Source organism: Ovis aries, chromosome 7 (assembly GCF_016772045.2).
Source record: "Ovis aries strain OAR_USU_Benz2616 breed Rambouillet chromosome 7, ARS-UI_Ramb_v3.0, whole genome shotgun sequence".
In the NCBI taxonomy this organism is placed as follows: Eukaryota; Metazoa; Chordata; class Mammalia; order Artiodactyla; family Bovidae; genus Ovis; species Ovis aries.
In genome coordinates, this window is record NC_056060.1 from 65,438,400 (window position 1) to 65,463,715 (window position 25,316).

At 40.4% G+C, this 25,316-nt stretch overlaps 1 protein-coding gene across 2 annotated transcripts in view; it reads right to left on the reverse strand.

Moving 5' to 3' along the window:
- Positions 1–25,316, reverse strand: part of GCH1 (GTP cyclohydrolase 1) — a 57,666-nt gene that overhangs the window by 13,673 nt on the left and 18,677 nt on the right. The window contains exon 2 of one of the 2 annotated variants that reach the window (XM_015096738.4): positions 8,849–8,958. In XM_015096738.4, the coding sequence (XP_014952224.2) occupies positions 8,849–8,958 (110 nt within the window). Of the gene's footprint in view, positions 1–8,847; positions 8,959–25,316 lie in introns of those variants that run through there. The other variant, XR_009601238.1, reaches the window with a different exon arrangement.

Below are 25,316 nucleotides of genomic sequence, written 5' to 3' on the forward strand. Positions count from 1 at the left end.
CTGTAACTATAAATATTGCCATTCCACACATCATGGAATCCCACCTTGAATCCCACCCTCTTGCAGATCTCTGTTGCACAGAAAGAGGGTACCCATGCCCTTTGTCATGCTGGGAAACCCCATTTCTAAGCTGCTGGAGAACACCATCCTCCTGACAGGGAAAAAAGGACACAGTTACCAGTTGGGACTCAGAATGAACCAGAATCCTCAGTCCTAAATTCTTGTGGGACCTACTATAAAGCAAAGCCATTTCTATAATCTTAAAGAGCACTGGTTAAAAAAAAAAAAAAGAGCACTGGTTAATATCTAGTATGAAAATGTTACCTGTCTTTCAGTCAAATGTTAAGTATGAGAGGACATCAAGTTCTCCAAAAAGATTAATAAATGATCATTTACAGGCAATCAATTTACCTAATATAAAATGACTGATTCATTTGCATGACAATCTGCCAGCCTTAGTTGCATTTGTTCACCTAATATTTACTGTACACTTGAATAATCAGTAATTAGTCATTTTACTGACTAATTAATCATTAGTCCTAGTATAGGTGCTATGCTTTGGGAGTCTGAGAATACCAACTCATTGCCTTCCTGGTCAGCAGAAAGAAAAAATTATGTAGCACCTGGACACTGGGTATTTCAAAGAAAAATTAGAGTGGAAACTTCCCCATAGAACCAAGATACAGAAGTATCATCGAGATTTACATACTTATATGCAGAGCTATAATTTGTTTGCACAATTTTTAGTCTTCCTTAAGATCCCGTCATCTACATGACCACTTTAGACAATCATCACTGAATAATATGTTCAAAAACAGAGCTAATAAGAACACAGACACAGAGGTGATCATAGCAGAAGGCAAAAGCATAGAGTGGAGAGAGACGCAGTGCAGGGTCAAGCCCCTGGGTTTGGCCGCAGCCAAGTCACAAACTCCCTATGTCTTCCCAGACAAGTCACAGCTTCCTAGGCCTAACTTTCTCACTTAAAAGGTAGTGATGAGCTCACACGTTCCCTCATTTTTTAAAATCCTGAACCCTGCTGTCACAGCCTAGCATCATTAATTGTGGAACTACCAGACCATATACGCCTCCTGATATGGTGGAAGACAGAGTTCTCAGCACCCCAATGAACTACTCTATTCAAATATGCTTTTAACCTTAAACTTAAGAAGTTTTAGATCGAATCTAGTATATAGAAAAATCCAAAGACTGGATGGAGAGCAAATCCAGCAACTGAGAGGCTCTATAGAACAACTGGTCTAGTTAGTTGAGTAACAGAATGTCATTAGGGTAGGCAGGTCGGTGGCTGTCAGGGGAGACTATTTTAAAATAAGAGACTTAAGATATGTAACAACCAAATGTATAAGCCTTATTTGGATTCTGGTTTAAACAAACCAACCACAAGACAGTTGAAACCCCTGAGAAAATATAATATGGATTAGTTATTAGATGCTATTTAGGAATTACTGTTACTTTTGTCTGGGCTTCCCAGGTGGCACAGTGGTTAAAAAAAAAAACCACCTGCCACTGCAGGAGACCCAAGAGATGCTGGTTTAATCTCTGGGCCGGGAAAATCCCCTGGAGGAGGAAATGGCAACCTGCTCCAGTATTCTTGCCTGGAGAATCCCATGGACAGAGGAGCCTGGCAGGCTACAGTCCATGGGTCGCAGAGTTGGACATGACTAAGTAACTAGAATACACACACTTTTGTCTGCGGTAGTGCTACTGTGGCTAAGTAAGAGTATTTTAGAGATGTGTATTAATACTTAGTAGTGAAGAGTCCTGTTGGCTAAGATACTTTAATATATTAAAGGACTTACTGTGAACTTTTAAGGTTGATAATCCAATCAGAGTTATATTTCTCAAAAAAAAAAAATCCTTATCTTTTAGGGAAATATGCTGGAAGAAATTACAGAAAAAAAAAAATGTCATCTAGGATTTGCTTCAGAACAGTCCAGTGGGGACATATATATTAATAGAACAAGACTGTCCCTTTACTGACAACTGTTGAAAGTGGTTGATGGGAACATGGAATATTATATATGCACTCAATATGCCAGCAAATTTGGAAAACTCAGCAGTGGCCACAGGACTGGAAAAGGGCAGTTTTCATTCCAATCCCAAAGAAAGGCAATGCAAAAGAATGCTCAAACTACCGCACAATGGCACTCATCTCACATGCTAGTAAAGTAATGCTCAAAATTCTCCAAGCCAAGCTTCAGCAATATGTGAACCGTGAACTTCCTGATGTTTAAGCTGGCTTTAGAAAAGGCAGAGGAACCACAGATCAAATTGCCAACATCTGCTGGATCATGGAAAAAGCAAGAGAGTTCCAGAAAATAGAAAACATCTATTTCTGCTTTATTGACTATGCCAAAGCCTTTGACTGTGTGGATCACAAGAAACTGTGGAAAATGCTGAGAGAGATGGGAATACCAGACCACCTGACCTGCTTCTTGAGAAATCTGTATGCAGGTCAGGAACCAACAGTTAGAACTGGACATGGAACAACAGACTGGTTCCAAATAGGAAAAGGAGTACATCAAGACTGTATATTGTCACCCTGCTTATTTAACTTCTATGCAGAGTATATCATGAGAAACGCTGGACTGGAAGAAACACAAGCTGGAATCAAGATTGCCAGGAAAAATATCAATAACCTCAGATATGCAGATGATACCACCCTTATGGCAGAAAGTGAAGAGGAACTAAAAAGCCTCTTGATGAAAGTGAAAGAGGAGAGTGAAAAAGTTGACTTAAAGCTCAACATTCAGAAAATGAAGATCATGGCATCCGGTCCCATCACTTCATGGGAAATAGATGGGGAAACAGTGGAAACAGTGTCAGACTTTATTTTGGGGGGCTCCAGAATCACTGCAGATGGTGACTGCAGCCATGAAATTAAAAGACGCTTACTCCTTGGAAGAAAAGTTATGATCAACCTAGACAGCATATTCAAAAGCAGAGACATTACTTTGCCGACTAAGGTCCGTCTAGTCAAGGCTATGGTTTTTCCTGCGGTCATGTATGGATGTGAGAGCTGGACTGTGAAGAAGGCTGAGCGCTGAAGAATTGATGCTTTTGAACTGTGGTGTTGGAGAAGACTCTTGAGTCCCTTGGACTGCAAGGAGATCCAATCAATCCATTCTGAAGGAGATCAGCCCTGGGATTTCTTTGGAAGGAATGATGCTAAAGCTGAAACTCCAGTACTTTGGCCACCTCATGCGAAGAGTTGACTCATTGGAAAAGACTGATGCTGGGAGGAATTAGGGGCAGGAGGAGAAGGGGACGACAGAGGATGAGATGCCTGGATGGCATCACTGACTTGATGGACGTGAGTCTGAGTGAACTCCAGGAGTTGGTGATGGACAGGGAGGCCTGGCGTGCTGTGATTCATGGGGTCGCAAAGAGTCGGACACGACTGAGCGACTGAACTGAATCTACCTATTCTTAGATATGTTTGAAATTTTCTATAATAAAAGGTTTAAAAGAGATGCCACTACATACACATCAGAATGCTAAGCTTAGAAACACTAAAAGTGCCAAATGTTGATGAGGACTCATAAGAGTAAATGAAATGTAAACTGTACCCAGTTGTTACGACCAATTTGGAAAACTAAAAGTCAGTATTTAATAAGTTGAACATAGGTATACCCTGTATCCACAGTTCCACTCCTAGGTATACTGCTAAAGAAATGCATGTGAGAGGTGGGTCAAGATGGCAGAGAAGGAGGATATGAAGCTCAGCCTCCCCCACTCCCCAAAGTCACATCAAAAATCCATCTACACGTGGAACAATTCACACAGAAAACCTACTAGAAACTGACAGAAGATTTCTTATATAACCACAGCTATAAAAAAGATATCCATGTAACTAGGTAGAGATCTGATTATGAAAAAAAAAAAAGGTATCAGGGCCAGTGCCCCTAGGAAAGAAGGTCCACAGGTGCAGACCCTCCCCCTGCGGAGCCCCCTTGCCTACTGGGAGGTCTGCTCAAATAAACAGAGAGGCTGGAGTGGCCTGGACTCTGGTCGCAAGGAATGTATACATGCTAGCTTACTAGCAGTCAGTGAAGAGTGACTGGCACTGGCTCCACCTGGCCTCCACACTTCCCAGTCCAAAATGCTTGCTGAGGGAGGTAAGGGTGAGTGGGAAGAGTGCTGCTATTATAGATGATTCAAAGAAATGGAAATATATACCATCCTCTTGGATTAGAAGGATTTTTATTGTGAAAATGGCCATATGACTCCAAATACATATCTACAGATTTTATGCAACCCCCAGTTCAGTTCAGTTCATTTCAGTTGCTCAGCTGTGTCAGACTCTTTGCAACCCCATGGACTGCAGCATTCTAGGCCTCCCTGTCTACCACCAATTCCAGGAGTTTACTCAAACTCATATCCATTGAGTTGGTGATGCCATCCAACCATCTCATCCTCTGTCATCCCCTTCTCCTCCCGTCTTCAATCTTTCCCAGTATCAGGATCTTTTCAAATGAGTCAGCTCTTCACATCAGGTGGCCAAAGTATTGGAGTTTCAGCTTCAATATCAGTCCTTCTGATGAACACCCAGGACTGATCTCCTTTAGGATAGACTGGTTGGATCTCCTTGCAGTCCAAGGGACTCTCAAGAGTCTTCTCCAACACCACAGTTCAAAAGCATCAATTCTTCAGCACTCAGCTTTCTTTATAGTCCAACTCTCAGAACCATACATGACTACTGGAAAAACCATATCTTTAACTAAACAGTACCTTTGTTGGCAAAGTAATGTCTCTGCTTTTTAACACGCTGTCTAGGTTGGTCATAGCTTTTCTTCCAAGGAGCAAGCATCTTTTAATTTCATGGCTGCAGTCACCAGCCACAGCAATTTTGGAGCCCCCCAAAATAAAGTCTGCCACTGTTTCCCCATCTATTCACCGTGAAGTGATGGAACCAGATGCCATGATCTTAGTTTTCTGAATGCTGAGCTTTAAGCCAACTTTTTCACTCTCCTCTTTCACTTTCATCAAGAGGCTCTTTAGTTCTTCGCTTTCTTCCATAAGGGTGGTGTCATCTGCATATCTGACGTTATTGATATTTCTCCCCGCAATCTTGATTCCAGCTTGTGTTTCTTCCAGTCCAGCGTTTCTCATGATGTACTCTGCATAGAAGTTAAATAAGCAGGGTGACAACATACAGCCTTGATGTACTCCTTTCCCTATTTGGAACCAGTCTGTTGTTCCATGTCCAGTTCTAACTGTTGCTTCCTGACCTACATACAGATTTTCTCAAGAGGCAGGTTAAGTGGTTTGGTATTCCCATCTCTTTCAGAATTTCCCAGAGTTTGTTGTGGTCCACACAGTCAAAGGCCTCGGCATAGTCAATAAAGCAAAAGCAGATGTTTTTCTGGAACTCTCTTGCTTTTTCGATGATCCAACAGATGTTGGCAGTTTGATCTCTGGTTCCTCTGCTTTTTCTAAATCCAGCCTGAACATCTGGAAGTTCACAGTTCACGTACTGTTAAAGCCTGGCTTGGAGGATTTTTAACATTCCTTTGCTAGCGCGTGAGATGAGTGCAATTGTGCGGCAGTTTGAGCATTCTTTGGCATTGCCTTTCTTTGGGATTGGAATGAAAACTGATCTTTTCCTGTCCTGTGGCCACTGCTGAGTTTTCCAAATTTGTAAACTCTTTGTAAACATCAAAATACCTATTACATTTTTCACAGAACTGAAACAAGCAACACTAAAATTTATATGAAACCACAAAAGACCCAGAATTGTCTAAACAATCCTGAGGGAAAAGAGAAAAGCTGGAGGCATAATTCTCTCAGACTTCAGACAATACTACAAAGCTCCAGTGCACAGAGATCAGTGGACCAGGACAGAAAGCCCCCAAATAAACCTATGTACTTACTTCCTGTCAATCTATGACAGAGGGAACAAGAATATACAATGCAGAAAAGACAGTCTCGTCAACAAATGGTGTTGGCAAAGTAGGACAGCTACATGGACATTAGTGAAATCAGAACATTCCCTCGAATTATAAATAAAAATAAACTCAAAATGGTTTAAAGACCTAAATATAAGACATGACATGCCATAAAACTACTAGAAGAGAACATAGACAAAACATTTTCTGACACAGGTCATAGCAATATTTTCTTAAATCAGTCTCCCAAAGGAAATAAAAACAAAAATAAACAAATGGGACCTGACCAAACTTACAAGCTTTTACACAGCAAAGAAAATCACTGATAAAACAAAAAGACAGTCTATGTAATGACTGAAAATATTTGCAAATGATGGGATCAACAAGGGGTTAATATGCAAAATATACAAACAGGTTACACAACACAATATTGAAAAAAACAATCCAATCAAAAAATGGGCAGAAGACCTAAAGACATTTCTCCAAAGAAGACATACAGATGGCCAACAGGCACATGAAAAAAAAGGTAATTATTAGAGACATGCACATCAAAACCACAACAAACTATCACTTCACATAAATCAGAATGACCATCACCAAGAAGTCTACAAATAATAAATGCTGGACAGGGTGTGGGGAAAAGGGAACCCTCTTACACTGTTGGTGAGAATGCAAACTGGTATAGCCACTATGGAAAAACAGAATGGAGGTTTCTTTAAAAAAAACTAGAGTTACCATATGAACCAGCAGCCCCACTCCCAGGCATGTATCCAGAAAAGATACAAACTCTAATTCAAAAAGAATGTTCACAGTAGCATTATTCATATGAACATCACAATGTTCACAGCAGCACTATTTATTAATATGATAGCCAAGACATAGAAACAACTCAAGTGCCCATCAAGATACAACTGGTTTATGACGATGTGTTATAGGCACGTGTGTGTGTGCATGTTAGTCACTGACTTGTGTCTGAATCTGCGACTCCATGGACTGTAGCCTGCCAGGCTTCTCTGCCTGCGGGATTCTGCAGGCAAGAATATTGGAGTGGATTGCCATTTTCTTCTGCAGGGGATCTTCCCAACCCAGCAATCGAACCCACGTCTCCCACACTGCAGGCAGATTCTTTACCGTCTGAGCCACCAGGGAAGCCCAGTTATATGTATACAGTGGACTATTACTCAGCCATAAAAAACAATGAAGTATTGCCATTTGCAGCTACATGGATTGAGCTAGAGAACACTAGGTGAAATAAGTCAGGAAGGGAAAGGCAAATATCATGATATCACTTATATGTGGAATCTTTAAAATAATATACAAAACGAAACAAACTAATAGACACAGAAGACAGACATATCATTACTAAAGGGAAAGGCAAGAGGAGAGGGATAAATTAGGATACAAACTACTATACATAAAATAGATAGGGAATGAGTATTTACTGTATAGCACAGGGAAATATATTCAGTATCTTATAGTAACCTATAATGGAGAAGTCTGAAAATATATATATATATATATATATAGCTGGACAACTTTACTGTACACCTGAAACTAATATAATATTGTATATCAACTATACTTAAAGTAAAAAAATAGATTAGGGAGTTCCCTGGTTGCCCAGTGGTTAGGATTCTGGGTTTTCACTGCCATGGCCCGGGTTCAATCCCTTGTTGGAGAACTGAGATCCTGCAAGCCACATGATGTGGCCAATAAATAAATAAAATGGTTTTTTAAATTAAAAAATAAATAAATAATTTAAAAAGAAATATGATGCATCTGTACATCAAAAGAATGCTGGTAGCAGTATTGTTTGTAACAGCCAAAAAAAACCAAAGAGTCACCATCACCACCAACCGAAAAAGTCAAACACAGAGAGAGAGGAAAAACAGAAATATCCACCAAAAACAGAACAATAAATTGTGGTATGTTTGTACAAAGGAATTATATATAGCAATGAAAATAAACAAACTACAATGACAGGCAATAACATGGATGACTCTAGCAATGTAGAACAAAAGAAGCCAAACACGAGAAAGAGTTCATACTGCAGACTCCACCTATTTATATACAGTAGTTGAAAAACGAGCAAAACCAATCAATCTATAATATTAGAAATCCATACACTGTGCTGACAAGATGCGCTGGGGATTAACAAGGGGCACAAGGTGAGCTTTCAAGACATTGATAGTGTTCTGGTTCTTGATCTGGGAGGTAGTAGCGAATTACTCTAATGAGTTGTACATTTTTCTGTTTCACTTCTACAAAAATGAAAAAAATTACAAAAAATGTGAGGCAAATGTTAACACATTAAATTTAGGTGATGGATATATTCATAACCACTATTTCCTATAAGTCTTCCATTCCAAAATTTAAAAAGTAAAAAAAAAAAAAATTATGATATGGGAGGAAGGAACAGGGCAACTCTTGGTAACCCACATGTTCTCAGAGGGATGTTTAACTACAACATTAACATTATCTAGGTCATAGATTCATTTTTCTTAAAATATTTTAAAAGCGTTGGAAACAAATCCACTAATACCATAGCCTCTGCCACAAGAAATTCTGCAATCATTACTGTTCACGTCATATTATACGAAAGTATAGCTTGGATCAAATATTATTTAGTTAAAATAAAGGGCAAAGATTTTTCAGAGACTGCTGCAGGTACCTAGAAAAAAAGATGGTCTTTAATCTCATTATTTTAACCTATTAACATGGTATTTGCTGTGAAATGCTTGCCCTGAGGGCCTTCTGCTTCTTGTTTCTATTTAGCTCATTTCCAGCCATTAAATTAGTTGGGCTGATAAAGAATAGATGTTCATGCATATCTGGGATATTAGGAATTACCAGGTGACAGTTTAAAATATAATTATCCTAATTTTAAAACTGTCGTTGTGCTTTTAAACATTGTTATGAAACAACACAGAAAAACTTACCTTTCCAACAAAAGGAACTAGATGATGTTCACACATGGAAAACATGTCTATGTCCTTCACAATCACCATCTCATCGTGGTCTTCATCAAATATAGCATCATTTAGGACATCTGAAATCAGAGGCTTGCTTTAGCAATGTTTCCAGTTTTACAGTAAAACAACGAATAGAAAAGTTAGCACTCCATAGGTACATATAAATTGACAATCAAGAATGTTAATCCTAATTAAAACATGAACAGCATGCAAATTAAAACTAGCTATTTTTCTCCCACCAAATTAGCAAAGTCTTTTTCCTTAAATCATAGAAAATCCTTAGGAGATGTTACTACATTAAAAATGCAGGATTACCAGTGTATTTGCAGCATCGGAGAGGGAGAGAAAAACAGGGAGGAAAGGAGATAAACTATGCAAAACAGAAGAATGGGTGTTTCTGGCGACAGAAATAGGCTACTTTCACTTTCTACCTGACATCTTCTTGTACCTAACACTTTGTCTATAATGAACATGTAGAAAACTCTATATGAGAAAAAGTTAAAATAATGAGATAAAAAGTTAAAATAATGAGATTAAATACCATCTTTTTTCCAGGTAGCTGCAGCAGGCTCTGAAAACCTTTGCCCTTTATTTTGACTAAATAAAATCTGATCCAACATATACTTCTGTATAATATGACATTAGCTTTCTGACTTCTGAAGCTATATCCAGATACCCATAAACTTGACCCCTGTTATTACTTTTATAATATTTTCTAGACTTCCCTGGTGGCTCAGATGGTATATTTTCTAGCTATTGTATGCAAGCATCAGACTCATTCTAAACAGTTGCCTTCTTCTCTTCCTAAGGAAATTAACACTATAGTTTTTATGTGTGTGCCTATTCAGGTTGGCTCAGGGTGATGAACAGTGTCTGGTTTAACCTGTGGACATGGTCACATATGGCCAGGCTTACAATAGACATTCAGAAACAAGAACTTTATTGTTAAAAACTACACTCATATCTGAACAGCGCCGCAGACTGGATATATTCAAGTCACCTAGCTGCGTGATTTCAGAGATTTGGGGATACCCAATCCACACAGCATGAGACAGAAGGGAGGAGATGAATAGAGCTTGTAGCCATCTACTGTTATTTCCCCTCAGAAAGGCAGGCTGCTGAGTGAGTCACAGAGAAGATATGCAAATGTCCACCCACACAGCTCGACCTTCCATGGCTCCGTCGCTACTAGAAGAGAGTCATCACTGATACTGAGTCATCATTAAACACAGTTGTCATCGCCTGTGCTAGGCTATTCAGAGACACACCTGACTGTGTCGCAGAGCAGTCATCAGTGTGGTAAACAGAAGTAAACATGTGGGGTTTAGACACACAGATAAACACAACACCCTTGTTGAGAGAGGTTGATAAAATCCAGTGAGGAGAAGGCTCAGGGCCACTCTTTTAAGTAAATACTCCTTCTCCAAAAGCAGTTTTCTATTCTGAATATGAGGCCCTAACCTTCAGCTGTGTCTTTGAAAGAAGTTCAGAAATAGATTTTCAGTGCTCCCCAAAGGATCCTGGAGTTCTCCATGATTTCAATGTAACAGTACTGTCACTCATAGCTGACTAAAATCTTGAGTCACACAAGGAATCTTCCTGAAAGTACAAACAAAAATTTTTTTCTTAAAGAACAAAAGAGAATTGTCGAATATAGGAAGTGTTCATTTGTCTTCTCTGGCAAAGAATGAGAGCATACCCTTCTAAGTTCTGACAGCAACCATATGGCATGTGTTAAATGCTGGCCCTTGAGTTACGCTTATGTTAGCGTATGGCTCCATCACTGACTGCTGAATCTTGAGCAAGGCACTCTATGCCTCAATCTTCTCAGCTGTAAAATGGTCATGAAAAAAGCTTCCACATCATACGGGTATCCTGAGAATTAAATAAGATAATCCACTTGTGTTTAGAAATATGCAGGTGGGGTCAGTGGTAGATAATATTATTACTATAATTATGGTTAAGAAAGTTGCCAAACTATGTTCCCATGAACACTGATGTATGTGCATGTGTGTGTGCCAAGATGCTTCAGTCGTGTCTGACTCTTTTCAACCCTGTGGACTGTAGCCTGCCAGGTTCCTCTGTCCATGGGATTCTCCAGGCAAGAATACTGGAGTGGGTTGCCATGCCCTCCTCCAGGGGATCTTCCCGATCCAGGGATCGAATCTGCATCTCTTATGTCTCCTGCATTAGCAGGTGGGTTCTTTGCCACTAGTGCCACCTGGAAAGCCCACATTGATGTACATCACAATTTAAAAAGCAACAATTTGCTTCTAAGGAACAGACTACAGAAAAGGAAAAGCAATAACTTTATTATGGAGAAACATGGCAGACACTCCTTTAATCAAGTAATTAAGGTTAACTTTACCAGTAATAGGGGGTTTCCCCAGTGGCTCAGACGGTAAAGAATCTGCCTGCAATGCAGGAGAACGGGGTTCAATCCCTGGGTTGGGAAGATCCCCTGGAGAAGAAAGGGAATGGCTACCCACTCCAGCATTCTTGCTGGAGAATCCCATGAACAGAGAAGACTGGTCGGCTACAGTGCATGGGGTCTCAAAGAGTCAGACACAGTTGAGCAACTAACACAATAAACTGCAAGTAATAAGACATATTGATATCATGTAGCACCTAACATAAGACCATGAGCAGGGCACATCACCTCTGTAGTATTCTTCCCAAAAATCTGAAACTGCAGTCTAATCACCAGACAAATCGAAGGACATTCTACAAAATACCTAATGTGCGTCCTGTGCCCAGTCGTGTCAGACTCTTTGTGACCCCATGGACTATATCCTGCCAGGCTCCTCTTTCCACGGAATTTTCCAAGCAAGAATACTGGAGTAGGTTGCCAACAAAATACCCAGACAAGTACTCTTTTAAAGAAAGACACAGAGGGAATTCCCTGGCAGTCCTCTGAGTAGGACTCTGCACTCCCACAGGGGCCTGGTCGTAGAACTCTGATTGTACAAACCATGCAGTGCAGCCAAACGAGTAAATGAAAAATAAAAAAGATATGGAAAGACCAAGGAACTGTCCACATTAAAAGAGACTAAAGACACCTAATAGCTAAAAGCCACAGAAAAACTAAAATTGAAATAAAGCCTGTGGTTTAGTTCACAGTGTTGTGATTGCACCACGGCCATATGAGGTGTTACCATTAGAGGAAACTGGGGGAGGGGTGTATGGAATCTCTCTGTACTATCTTCTCATTATTCTGTAAGTTCAAAAGTATTTCAAAACAAAAGTTTAAAAGAAACAGCAAAACAGTGTCTATCAACTGTAATATATAAACAGTGGAGCACTATTCAGCAATGAAATGGGATAAAATAATGATTTGTGCACTGCGGTTGAACACCCTAAAAATTACACTAAGTGAAAGAAGTCACATACATACACACGAAAAAACTCTGTGAGATTCTAGAAAAAGTAAATATAGTGATAGAAAGGAGGCAGGCAGTTTATCAGAGACCATAGAGGTGGGAGAGAGGATTGGCTGCAAAAGAATATGAAGACATTTTTTGTTTGATTTATGGAAACCATCTAAACCTTGGTTGTATTGGTGGCTATGCAACTGTATGAGTTTGTCAAAATTCAAACTGTACACATAAAGTTGGTAAATTTTATTGAATACCTGTTGCAAATTAATAGAGCTTTCTTTAAAAAAATTGTGGTATATTATGCAACTTTTTGTGTAAAAGTCGAAAGGAGAAGTTACGAACATAAATACATAAACACTTATCTTCAAAGAGAAACACTAGAAAAATAAGCCAAAAAGCAAACAAAATGATTACCCATACAGGACCAGGAGAACAAGGGGAAAAGGATACCATGGAAGTGATATATCTTCGAATAAAATCTGTTCTATAATTTTGAACAACTCATACAACTATTTTACATACTCAAAACTAAACCAAAAAGAAAACCAGCGACCTCCTATGTTGTCATGCTTTGTGTGCTAATGGAACACTGATATGTTCCCTATATCCCATTTCATTAAAATGGACCCAGACTATATATTTGACCCAGCCGAGTCGTTTTTCTTCAGTAATGAAGTCTCCCCGCTATATGTATTTATGTTTTGCTGCAACATATCTGAAAGCTACCATCTGCAGCTAATAAGAACAAAACACTATCACAGATTGTTTTAATTTCCTGCCTGTTATCAGCAGCAAGGAGGTAACCCTGGAAACAAGGATTTATAGCATTCTATTTCCTACTGTTGGTCATAACCAACAAAAGAAACCAAGCTGCCTCCCGAAGTTAAAGGCCATCTATAACACCACCACACACAAAATGTATAAAAATATACCTTTCTCATGTCTTTAATGAGTAAGCAATGACAATGAATAACCCTGCTGCGCAGCCATCCCTCAAGTGTTTAGTCCCTTCCTGAAAGCGCACCCTCTGAACCAGGAGTTCTGGCTCCTCCAGTGAGCTTGTTAAAACACAAAATCAATGAACCCTGCTCCTAGAGCTTCTGATTTAGAAGGTCTAGGTAAGCCTGAGAATTTACATTTTTAACAAGTTTGAGTTTTCCAAATTTGCTGGCATGTTGAGTGCAGCACTTTCACAGCATTGTCTTTCAGGATTTGAAATAGCTCAACTGGAATTCCATCGCCTCCACTAGCTTTGTTCGTAGTGATGCTTCCTAAGGCCCACTTGACTTCACATTCCAGGATGTCTGGCTCTAGTGGCCAGACATGATCACACCATCATGATTATCTGGGTCGTGAACCACACTCAAAGCAGCTGTTTTGAAGTATTCCGTGTTCTTTGCTGCTACAGATTCTTTACACCTTCAAATGCTCCTAGTCACACAACATATATCTTAAGGAACACAGACCTGTTTTTGCAGGGGTAGAAGGAAACTCCTAGGGGAAATTCCACACAAAAGGAAAATTATATCTACTGAAATTTCTTTTGCATGAATGGTAATAGTAATTAGCACTATCCTGGATGTTTTGTGATCAGCACCAAAAATTAGAGATCTCTGAGGAAGGAGAAAAGGAAAGATATAAGGCATCTAAATGCAGAGTTCCAAAGAATAGCAAGAAGAGATAAGAAAGCCTTCTTCAGCGATCAATGCAAAGAAATCGAGGAAAACAACAGAGTGGGAAAGACTAGAGATCTCTTCAAGAAAATTAGAGATACCAAGGGAACATTTCATGCAAAGATGGGCTCGATAAAGGACAGAAATGGTATGGACCTAACAGAAGCAGAAGACATTAAGAAGAGGTGACAAGAATACACAGAAGAACTGTACAAAAAAGATCTTCATGACCCAGATAATCATGATGGTGTGATCACTCACCTAGAGCCAGACATCCTGGAATGTGAAGTCAAGTGGGCCTTAGGAAGCATCACTATGAACAAAGCTAGTGGAGGTGATGGAATTCCAGTTGAGCTATTTCAAATCCTGAAAGACGATGCTGTGAAAGTGCTGCACTCAACATGCCAGCTAATTTGGAAAACTCAGCAGTGGCCACAGGACTGGAAAAGATCAGTTTTCATTCCAATCCCAAAGAAAGGCAATGCAAAAGAATGCTCAAACTATCACACAATTGCACTCATCTCACATGCTAGTAAAGTAATGCTCAAAATTCTCCAAGCCAGGCTGCAGCAATACGTGAACCGTGAACTCCCTGATGTTCAAGCTGGCTTTAGAAAAGGCAGAGGAACCAGAGATCAAATTGCCAACATCCACTGGATCATGGAAAAAGCAAGAGAGTTCCAGAAAAACATCTATTTCTGCTTTATTGACTATGCCAAAGCCTTTGACTGTGTGGATCACAATAAACTGTGGAACAATTCTGAAAGAGATGGGAATACAGACCACCTGACCTGCCTCTTGAGAAATCTGTATGCAGGTCAGGAAGCAACAGTTAGAACTGGACATGGAACAACAGACTGGTTCCAAATAGGAAAAGGAGTACATCAAGGTTGTATATTGTCACCCTGCTTATTTAACTTCTATGCAGAGTACATCATGAGAAACGCTGGACTGGAAGAAACACAAGCTGGAATCAAGATTGCCAGAAGAAATATCAATAACGTCAGATATGCAGATGACACCACCCTTATGGCAGAAAGTGAAGAGGAACTAAAAGCCTCTTGATAAAAGTGAAAGAGGAGAGTGAAAAAGCTGGCCTAAAGCTCAACATTCAAAAAACGAAGATCATGGCATCCAGTCCCATCACTTCATGGGAAATAGATGGGAAACAGTGGAAACAGTGTCAGACTTTATTTGGGGGGGCTCCAGAATCACTGCAGATGGTGACTGCAGCCATGAAATTAAAAGATGTTTACTCCTTGGAAGAAAAGTTATGATCAACCTAGACAGCATATTCAAAAGCAGAGACGTTACTTTGCTGACTAAGGTCCGTCTAGTCAAGGCTATGGTTTTTCCTGTGGTCATGTATGGATATGAGAGTTGGACTGTGAAGAAGGCTGAGCACTGAAGAATTGATGCTTTTGAACTGTGGTGTTGGAGAAGGCTCTTGAGAGTCCCTTGGACTGCAAGGAGATCCAACCAGTCCATTCTGAAGGAGATCAGCCCTGGGATTTCTTTGGAGGGAATGGTGCTAAAGCTGAAACTCCATACTTTGGCCACCTCATGTGAAGAGTTGACTCATTGGAAAAAACTCTGGGAGATGCTGGGAGAGATTGGGGGCAGGAGGAGAAGGGGACGACTGAGGATGAGATGGCTGGATGGCATCATGGACTCGATGGACATGAGTCTGGGTGAACTCCCTCCGGGAGTTGGTGATGGACAGGGAGGCCTGGCGTGCTGCGATTCATGGGGTCACGAAGAGTCGGACACGACTGAGTGACTGAACTGAACTGAACTGAGGAAGTAAGAATTGCACAGCCAATGTATTGTCTGGAGGACAGCATTTAAAAATGACGGAAGAAGACCTGGAACACTGAACATGTGCCTGATTTAAGCAACAGGAGAGAGAGAATGGGGTCTGCCTACTGCTTTCAAAATTAAGACAGAAAATGACGAGACCTAATAAGGCATCAGACCTCTGTGCTCTCGGCTGGAATTAAATCAACTCAAGGGGCCAACAAAGATAAGCCCAGCTGATTCAGTGTAGAAACAGCTGAATCACTGGCCTGAACCCTCTAACATTAGAGCTGCCTCAACCAGCGTACAGGCCTTACTGTGTTGTACTTCCTGCACCACTGTTATGCGTGCTTACTTCTCCCAAACTTGGAAGTAAGTACTGCGGCTTAAGGCTTTGGAGTTCCCACACAGTACCCTACATGCCATGCGCAGAGCCAGAGCTAAACAGAGATCTTCCATTTTATCTAATTAATATGTCAGTCTTTACCCTGTGATTTACTTCCTTAAAATAGAAGAGACTTTAAAGAAACTCATGTGGCCGAGGAAACATAAGAATTCTTAACTGCGGTATTATTGGTAATAACATATATTCGGTATTTAAGTGTGCATCAGAAGAACAATTATACATCTTACTTAGAAAAGCACTAAAACAGACTTCCCTGGTCATCCAGTGGCCAGAATTCCACGCTTCCAATGCAGGGGGCCTGGGTTCAATCTCTGGTCAGGGAACTAGATCCCATATGCTACAACTGAGAGTTCATATGCCCCAACTAAGACCTAGCACAGCCAAATAAAAATAAATTTTTAAAATATCATTAAAACCATCAGCTAAGATATCTCCTCCTCTTGAGCAACAGTAACCTTCTACCAAGATGTATGCTTGATTGCCTGAACCCCTTTGTCAAAATCACATATGTACTGACCACCCCGCTTACCTCTTCTGAACAGTTTTCAAAGTTCTCTGAGACGCTGTCTCTTGGGTTATAATTCTCAGGTTGACTGGAATAAAATTTTCCATTTCTTACTTAGATTGACTATTGATTAATTATTCCATTAACCAGAATATAACCATTTAGAAGAAATAAAAACAATACTATATGTTTGTGGACATACACATAAAATGAAAATATAAATATAGGCGTGAGAGTAAGAGAACAAATTCACAGCAGTGGTTAACTTTGTGCAGGGAGGGCAACCAGATCAGAAAGGATAATGATGAGCTTTACATGCATTTTTAAAAGCAATTATAGCAAAATATTAAGGTTTGCTAAAATCAGATGAATGCTGGCTAAAGAGTTCTTTATACTTTTTCTTATATATTTGAGATATTTCATTAATAATGAAAAAAGATTCTTTAAACTGAGCTCATACACATGTTGGTGGGATTTTTTTTTTCCCCTGAAAAAAGGCAAGCAACGAGAGTAGGATTTCATAGGAAAGACTGTTTGTAATGCTACAAACTCCATCAGAAACACACTAAATCACACTCTGCAATTAAAAGAAGCCTTCTGGTCTGAGTGTGGCATTGAAATGTTTGCTTTCTACCTCTTGTCTGAAAAGTCTGTCCTAAGAGCAATATTAAAATGAATTAAAAGAGGAAAGAAAATCACTATTGCCACTTTCATTTCCATCACGGTACTACACATCTTGTTAGTACTTCAACACATACAACTTTCAGCACTTCACAAGACAAAGCTAACATTTGTGAAAACTGGCCAAAAGAAGCATGAACCCAAACATTCCACAGACTGACATAATGACAGAAACTAAGCTGACTTTAGACAACCATTCACACCATCTGCTGGAGTAGGCAGAGCTGCTGCACGCTTTGATATGCTCCATGAACTTACTTCACAAACTGCAAGTTTGTCAGCAGGAAAAATCCAGTGCATTGCAGAGAAAGTGAAAGTCTGGTTATTTTGGAAATTTTCCTTCCTGCCATCCTTCACTTCAGTTCAGTCACGTCCGACTCTTTATGACCCCATGGCCTGCAGCAAGCTAGGCTTCCCTGTCCATCACCAACTCCCAGAGTTTACTCAAACTCATGTCCATCAAGTCGGTGATGCCATCCAACCATCTCATCCTCTGTCGTCCCCTTTTCCTCCTGCCTTCAACCTTCCCAGCATTAGAGTCTTTTCCAATGAGTCAGTTCTTCACATCTGGTGGCCAAAGTATTGGAGCTATAGGATCAGAGCTTCCAATGAATATTCAGGACTGATTTCCTTTAGGATTGACTGGTTTGATTTCCTTGAAGTCCAAGGGACTCTTACGAGTCTTCTCCAACACCATAGTTCGAAAGCATCAATTCTTTGGCACTCAGCTCTCTTTATGGTCCAACTCTCACATCCATACGTGACCACTGGAAAAAACCACAGCTTTGACTATATGGACATTTGTCAGTGAAGTAATGTCTCTACTTTTTAAAATGCTGTCTAGGTTTGTCATCCTTGGCAGAGGTAAATTCTCATATTGCTTCTAAGCAATTAAAATATAGTTAAGACAACATGAATAGACCTTAAGGGCATCATGCTAAGCGAAATAAATCAGACAGAGAAAGACACACAGCATATGATCTCACTTATAAGTGGAATCTAAAAAGGCTGAACTTGGAGAAACAGAGTCTAATGGTGGTTACAAGGGGTTGGGAGGGTGAAGGAGATTGGGAAAGGTTAGTCCTAGAGTACAAACTTCCAGTTAAAGATGAATAAATTCTAGGGATTTAATGCACAGCTTTTTTATTATAATCAACAGGACCAGACAAGGTCAGTTTTCATTCCAGTCCCAAAGAAGGGCAATGCCAAAGAAAGTTCAAACTACCATACGGTTGTGCTCATTTCAAATGCTAGTAAGATTATGCTCAAATTCCTTCAAGTTAGGCTTCAACATTACATGAACTGAGAACTTCCAGATGTTTAAGCAGGGTTTAGAAAAGGCAGAGGAACCAGAGATCAAATTACCAACATTTGCTGGATCATAGATAAAGCAAGAGAATTCCAGGAAAACATCTACGCAAAAGCTTTTGACCATGTGGATCACAATAAACTGTGGAAAATTCTTAAAGAGATGGGAATACCAGACCACCTCATCTGTCTCCTGAGAAACCTGTATGCAGATCAAGAAGTAATAGTTAGAACCTCACATGAAATGAATGACAGATTCAAAATTGGGAAAGGATAAGACAAGGCTGTATATTGTCACCCTGTTTAACTTTTATGCAGAGTACATTATGCAAAATGCTGGGCTAGATGAATCACAAGCTAGAATCAAGATAGTCAGGGAAAATACCAACAGCCTCAGATATGCAGCTGATACCACCCTTATGACAGAAAGTGAAGAGGAACTAGAGAGCTTCTTGATGAGGAAGAAAGAGGAAAGTGAAAAGGCTGGCTTAAAACTCAACACTCAAAAACAAACATCATGGCATCTGGTCCATCACTTTCATGGCAAATAGATGGGGAAAAAGTGGAAACAGTGACAGATTTTCTTTTCCTGGGCTCCAAAATCACTTCGGATGGTGAGTGCAGCCATGAAATTAAAAAATGCTTGCTCCTTGGAAGGAAAGCTATGACAATCCTAGACAACATATTAAAAAGAAGAGCCATCGCTTCACCATCAAAGGTCTGTGTAGTCAAAGCTATGGTTTTTCCAGTAGTCATGTATGGATGTGAGAGTTGGAACATAAAGGAGGCTGAGTGCCAAAGAATTGATGCTTTTGAACTGTGGTGTTGGAGAAGACTCTTAAGAGTCTCTTAGGGACTGCAAGGAGATCAAATCAGTCAATCCTAAAAGAAATGAATTCTGAATATTCATTGGAAGGACTGCTGCTGAAGCTGAAGTTTCAATACTTTGACCACCTCATGCATAGAGCTGACTCATTGTAAAAGGCCCTGATTCTGGGAAAGACTGAAGGCAAAAGGAGAAGGGACAGCCGAGGAAGAGATGGTTGGATAGAATTACTGACACAATAAACATGAATTTGAGCAAACTCTGAGAGATGGCGAAGGATAAGGAAGCCTGGCATGCTGCAGTTATGGGGTAGCAAAGAGTCAGACGAAAAATCACATATTTGAAAGTTGCTAAGAGAATAGATCTAAAAAGGGGGGTAATTCTATTGCAACATATAAATGTATCAAATCAAAACCCTGTACACCTTAACTTTATACAATGTTATGTGAGAATTGACACTTTTGAAACATGGTGTTGAGGAAGACTCTTGAGAGTCCCTTGGACTGCAAGATCAAACCAGTCAGTCCTAAAGGAAATCAGTCCTAAAAAAAATAAAATAAAATAAAATAAATCAGTCCTGAATATTCATTGCAAGGACTGATGCTGAAGCTGAAGCTCCGATACTTTGGCCACCTGATGCAAAGGACTGACTCATTGGAAAAGACCCTGAAGCTGGGAAAGACTGAAGGCAGGAGGAGAAGGGGCCAACAGAGGATGAGATGGTTAGATGGCATCACCATCTCGATGGATATGAGTTCGAGCAAGCTCTGGGAGTTGGTCAGGGACAGGGAAGCCTGGCGTACTGCAGTCCATTGGGTCGCAAAGAGTCAGAGATGACTGAGTGACTGAACTGAATTGATGTCAATTATCTTGATAAAATTGGGGGTGGGGGGGAAGATAGCCATGGCTATGGAAATAAATGTTGGATGTTCTCAAAAGAGTATTGATACACATGTTTCATTCAGCAAATACAGTAGCAGTGCATTATTCCATCCTTTCAGTTGGCCTTATCATGAACACAACATCTATCGGTGACAGACATGCTTCATATAGAAGTTAAAGACCTATTTCTTGATTGCAACAGTAATGTTCATAATAGTTTATTCATAAGACAATAAAATACTGAAATGAGCAAACGGAAGCACATAAAACCTCTCTACCCACAATTACTGACTGGCTCTTAGGGAACCACATGCACAGTGGTTCAAGAAGTAGTATGGTAAAGCAGAAGGAATGAGCTCTCTCTTAGGCTCTGTGCAGACTGTGACCTGGCTGGCAGGGCCCTTACAGGTAAGATGATGGTTTTGAAAAAGGAATTCAACATGACTCCTAGTTCTGGCTTGCACAGTTCGGGGGTGTTGGAAATCAATGCCAAATTACAATAGAATTACTCTCCCACCCCACTGGTCAGCTTTTGGAACGTGCACAGCAATGGCTAGTGGCTTCCTGTACTGAGGCAGAGAAAGGCATCTGTTTTATTCAGATTGATTCATGGATAAAACTGAAGGTTGCCAATCATATACACTAGTAACTCTCAAAGTTACCTAAGCCAAAGAACTCTCATTCTGGTCACAGTTTACTACTCTGAAAATTTGTAGTAGTTGAAAGTAAGATCCTTAAAAGGCTATTTAAAGAAAGAAACATGGTATATTCAAGGAGTCATTAAAAATACACACACACTTGTCAAATTCAGTTCTTTAATTGGATAATTCTGTATATCTTCCATAGTCCAGTTGTGTAAGTGAAAATGGAAATTATAAAATAGATGGTGGTAACAAAGTCTGGTTTGTGGCAGTTCTAAAGAAAGAACACACCAATCTGATAAACTATCCATTTGCTTCAAAGTCTTTAGTACATTCATCCTTAGCATTCTGCTTCACTTATGTCATGAGATTTCATACTGACAGATTTTATAGAACCATTCCATTTTATGGAACAATTTGATGGATTTTACGACAAATAAGTACCAGCAGGGTGTACAAGCCTCTATCATTCGTGACAAATGATTAAAGGACAAGAGATCATCTTTTAGAACAGTGGCTCCCAATCGCTTCTCGGCCTTTTGGCTAAGATCAAGTGCAGAACAGTGGCTCCCAAATATAGCCAATCATAGGAAACCCCGGAAATATATAGTTTCCCAAGCCACCCTGACAAAGTCTGATTCACTGGCTATGGGGTGATCCCAGGATTATGTCTTTTAAAAACCCAAGCAATTCCAGTAATCAGTCAAACCAGGAGCACATGTATTTAGGGGTGAGCGAGGATGAAGATTGGAAATGGACCTGCTGCTGTTGCTGCTGCTGCTGCTGCTGCTGCTGCTGCTGCTGCTGCTGCTGCTGAAGTCACTTCAGTCGTGTCCGACTCTGTGCGACCCCATAGACGGCAGCCCACCAGGCTCCCCTGTCCCTGGGATTCTCCAGGCAAGAACACTGGAGCGGGTTGCCATTTCCTTCTCCAATGCATGAAAGTAAAAAGTGAAAGTGAAGTTACTCAGTCATGTCTGACTCTTAGTGACCCCATGGACTGCAGCCCACCAGGCTCCTCCATCCATGGATTTTCCAGGCAAGAGTACTGGAGTGGGATGCCATTGCCTTCTCCAAATGGACCTACTACTGGCTCTAATTTGCTGTTCAGCAAGGCCCAAATGATGGGCAATAGAATTTCTCTCCATAAACCTTCACTACAGTCACCACAGCAGAGGGTGACAACCCAGGCAGAACACTGTGAGCTCTGCGAAGAGGCCTGGCAGAGGGACTGAGGTTGGGGGCAGCGAGGCGGGTGACAAGAGGAGAGAGGAAGGGAAGAAGGCGGAGCTACCTTCAGAGCAGGTGGCAGAAAGAACCACGTGGTCCAGCAAAAAGCAGAGGAAGGAGGACCTCCCATGAGAAAGCTGTTCCTATCTCCCTGAAAAATATCAGCCATTTAAGAAACCAATTGGCTCCTACAGCTCACTAGAAATCACTTTTGAGAATAACATGATCGAGTTTTCCTAGGAGTCCTGTACTACTACTTTCCAAGCTGGACACAAACATATCAAACTGTGATATCAAAAACCTTAAGATCTGAGAAATAAGCCTACATGTAAAAATATTCAGAGAAAGACCATAGCTAAACTACAGAAGTAATAGTTCCCATAAGGGGAAAATTATGAACCAGGAGAGGAAATACAGTTAAACTAAAGATACAGATTTGAGCCAGGCCTTAAAGATGGATAGGAGGAAAGAGACGGTTTTCTAGAGGGGATGAGGAAAGAGGGTGCCATATGAAATGAAATAGGGAGGTGGCAAACGATAAAAAGAAAGGTGCACTGCCTGAACGAGTCATGCATGGGGCAGAAACTAGGTTCCCTTCATTTAGAGCACTTTTCTTTCAAGTCCTGCCACACTCTGCATTCGTCAAAAGTTATCATCCCCATTTGACAGATGAGGAAACTGATGCTTTATTTGGAAACACTAAGTGCCTGCTGAAGAAGAGCCAACTGTTAGTTCAAGAGCTGGAGTTTGACCCCTGTCCTCTGACTTCCAGATGAGAGCCTCAATCACCAGCCACCTGAACCTGGAGAGACCAGACCAAATCGGGAGTGGCTGCAGCTATGAGGTGATGAAATCCAAAGTCAATGACAGCAAAGGAAATGTCGCCATTGTTATTCAGTCTCTCAATTGTGTCCGACTCTTTGAGACCCTGCAGACTGCAGCATTCCAGGCTTCCTTCTCCTTCACTATCTCCCGGAGTTTGCTCAAACTCATGTCCATTGAGTTGATGATACCATTCAACCATCTAATCCTCTAATACCCTCTTCTCCTTCTGCCCTCAGTCTTTCCCAGCACTAGGGTCCTTTCCAATGAGTTGGCTTTTTACATCAGGTGGCTTCAGCTTCCATATCAGCCCTTCCAATGAATACTCAGGACTGATTTCCTTTAGAATTAACTGATTTCATCTCCTTGCTGACCAAGGGACTCTCAAGAGTCTTCTCCAGCACCATAATTTGAAAGCATCAATTCTTCAGTGCTCAGCGTTTTTTATGGTTCAACTCTCACATCCATACATGGAAAAACTAGGACATGAAGAGAGCAAATCTGATTTTTCAAAAGAAAGATAAAAGTAATTACAAATATGGAGGCTGAAGGAGAGGAGAGGGTCAAGCTAACTGCCAGCCCAGGAGAGCAGCTAGAAAGAGTGGCCTGATACCAGCTGGCTGCGGGAGCCCAGAGCTGTTGCACCTCAATGGCAAAGTTCTGTTTTACGAACTATTTATTTGGTTTATATGCAGGAAAATTCAGTAATTTAATGCTATTTTGACCTTTACTTTTTGAAATCAAACTGGAAGTTTCGGGGGAAAGGAGAATCCCATCAAATCTTCAAACTAATAAAAAGGCTTTTTTTAAAAAGGAAATTCTCTATGGCAGTTTATCCTAGGAAACCAATAAAAGACTATTTTTCAAACCAATTAGAGTCTTACAATCTTCAAGATCCAAATATTGTATCTCTTCTAATTGTGATATTACATGAAGAAAACAGTGCTCCTGCTGAAAATGTTTTCCCTGAATTTAATTAAGTCTTTAGACCTAAATTCCAGTTTCTAGGAATATGAGAGCTAGAGAAACAAACTGAATGAAAACAAGAAGAAAAGAATCACACAAATCTCAAAGGTAGAATACCTTACAGGAGAGCTGACACTCTCTGATAAATTAGGAGGAGGAGGGTAGTAGAGCTTTAGATTAAAACCTAACGATCAAGTGCAAATGTATGGATACTAAGCGGGTCGTAGTTTGAAACAAATCATGAGTGAAAGACATTCGGGATAACTGGAGAATCTGAATGTAGATTAGGTACTAAATGATATGAAGGAATTAATAGTTTTACTAGTTGTTGCTATTTCATCACTAAGTCACGTCTGACTCTTTGAGCCCCCATGAATGCAGCCTGCCAGGTTTCTCTGTCCATGGGATTTTTCAGGCAAGAATACTGGAGTGGATTGCCATTTCCTCCTCCAGGGGATCTTCCCAACCCAGGGATCAAACCCACGTCTCCTGCATTTGCAGGCAGATTCTTAACACGGAGCCCCCTGGAAAGCCCTACTTTTACTAAGGAGAGTATAAATAGTTAAGAAGAAAAACACCTTTGAGTGTGACACTTCACCTCAAAACACACACCTCTGATTTCCTCTCAGAAAGGAAGAGGCCATACCAACGTGACAAAATGTGAATTTTGAATCTGGGTAGTAAGTATATAGTTGTCCCTTATACAATTTTATCCACTTTCCTATCTGGAAGTTTTACATACTAAAAATTAAATGTAAAATAAAGCATGATGATTCTGATAACAGAATATCAGTTTTCTTGGTATTACAGTTTAACCAACAATTCCTCTTCTAAATGATATGAAGATTTACAATAGACTAAAACCTCAAGTGCTAGTTTGACTAGCAACTGTTTATTCTTCTTGAAGAAGTGTCTACAAGACTCCTGAGGGGAAAGTCTTTAAACGAAGGCTTTGTACAATCAGAGGGGCTAAGGTTAGAAGACCACCAACCCTAAAGAACGCATCAGTGAAGAAACTTTAAAAAAAATCTGCGTCACAAGAAAAATAAGAGAGTCCTGTTACCATAGAAACTATCTGCGCGGCTTGAATGTTTCAAAGGAACACAGCACCTCGAGCGACAAAGCAAGCCTGTGGTCCTTGCTAGGACCTCACCTGTCAACTGCTGGACGTCAACAGAGTGAGCAAAGAGCCCATGCTGACACGTGCGCCCATAGTCCAGAGACCTCGGCAAGACAACTCAACTTTAATCTGTCCGCCACTTCCTGCAGACCAGATCCACGACAGTCCTGGAAGTGCTTTGAGCAGGGTCACAAAGCAGTT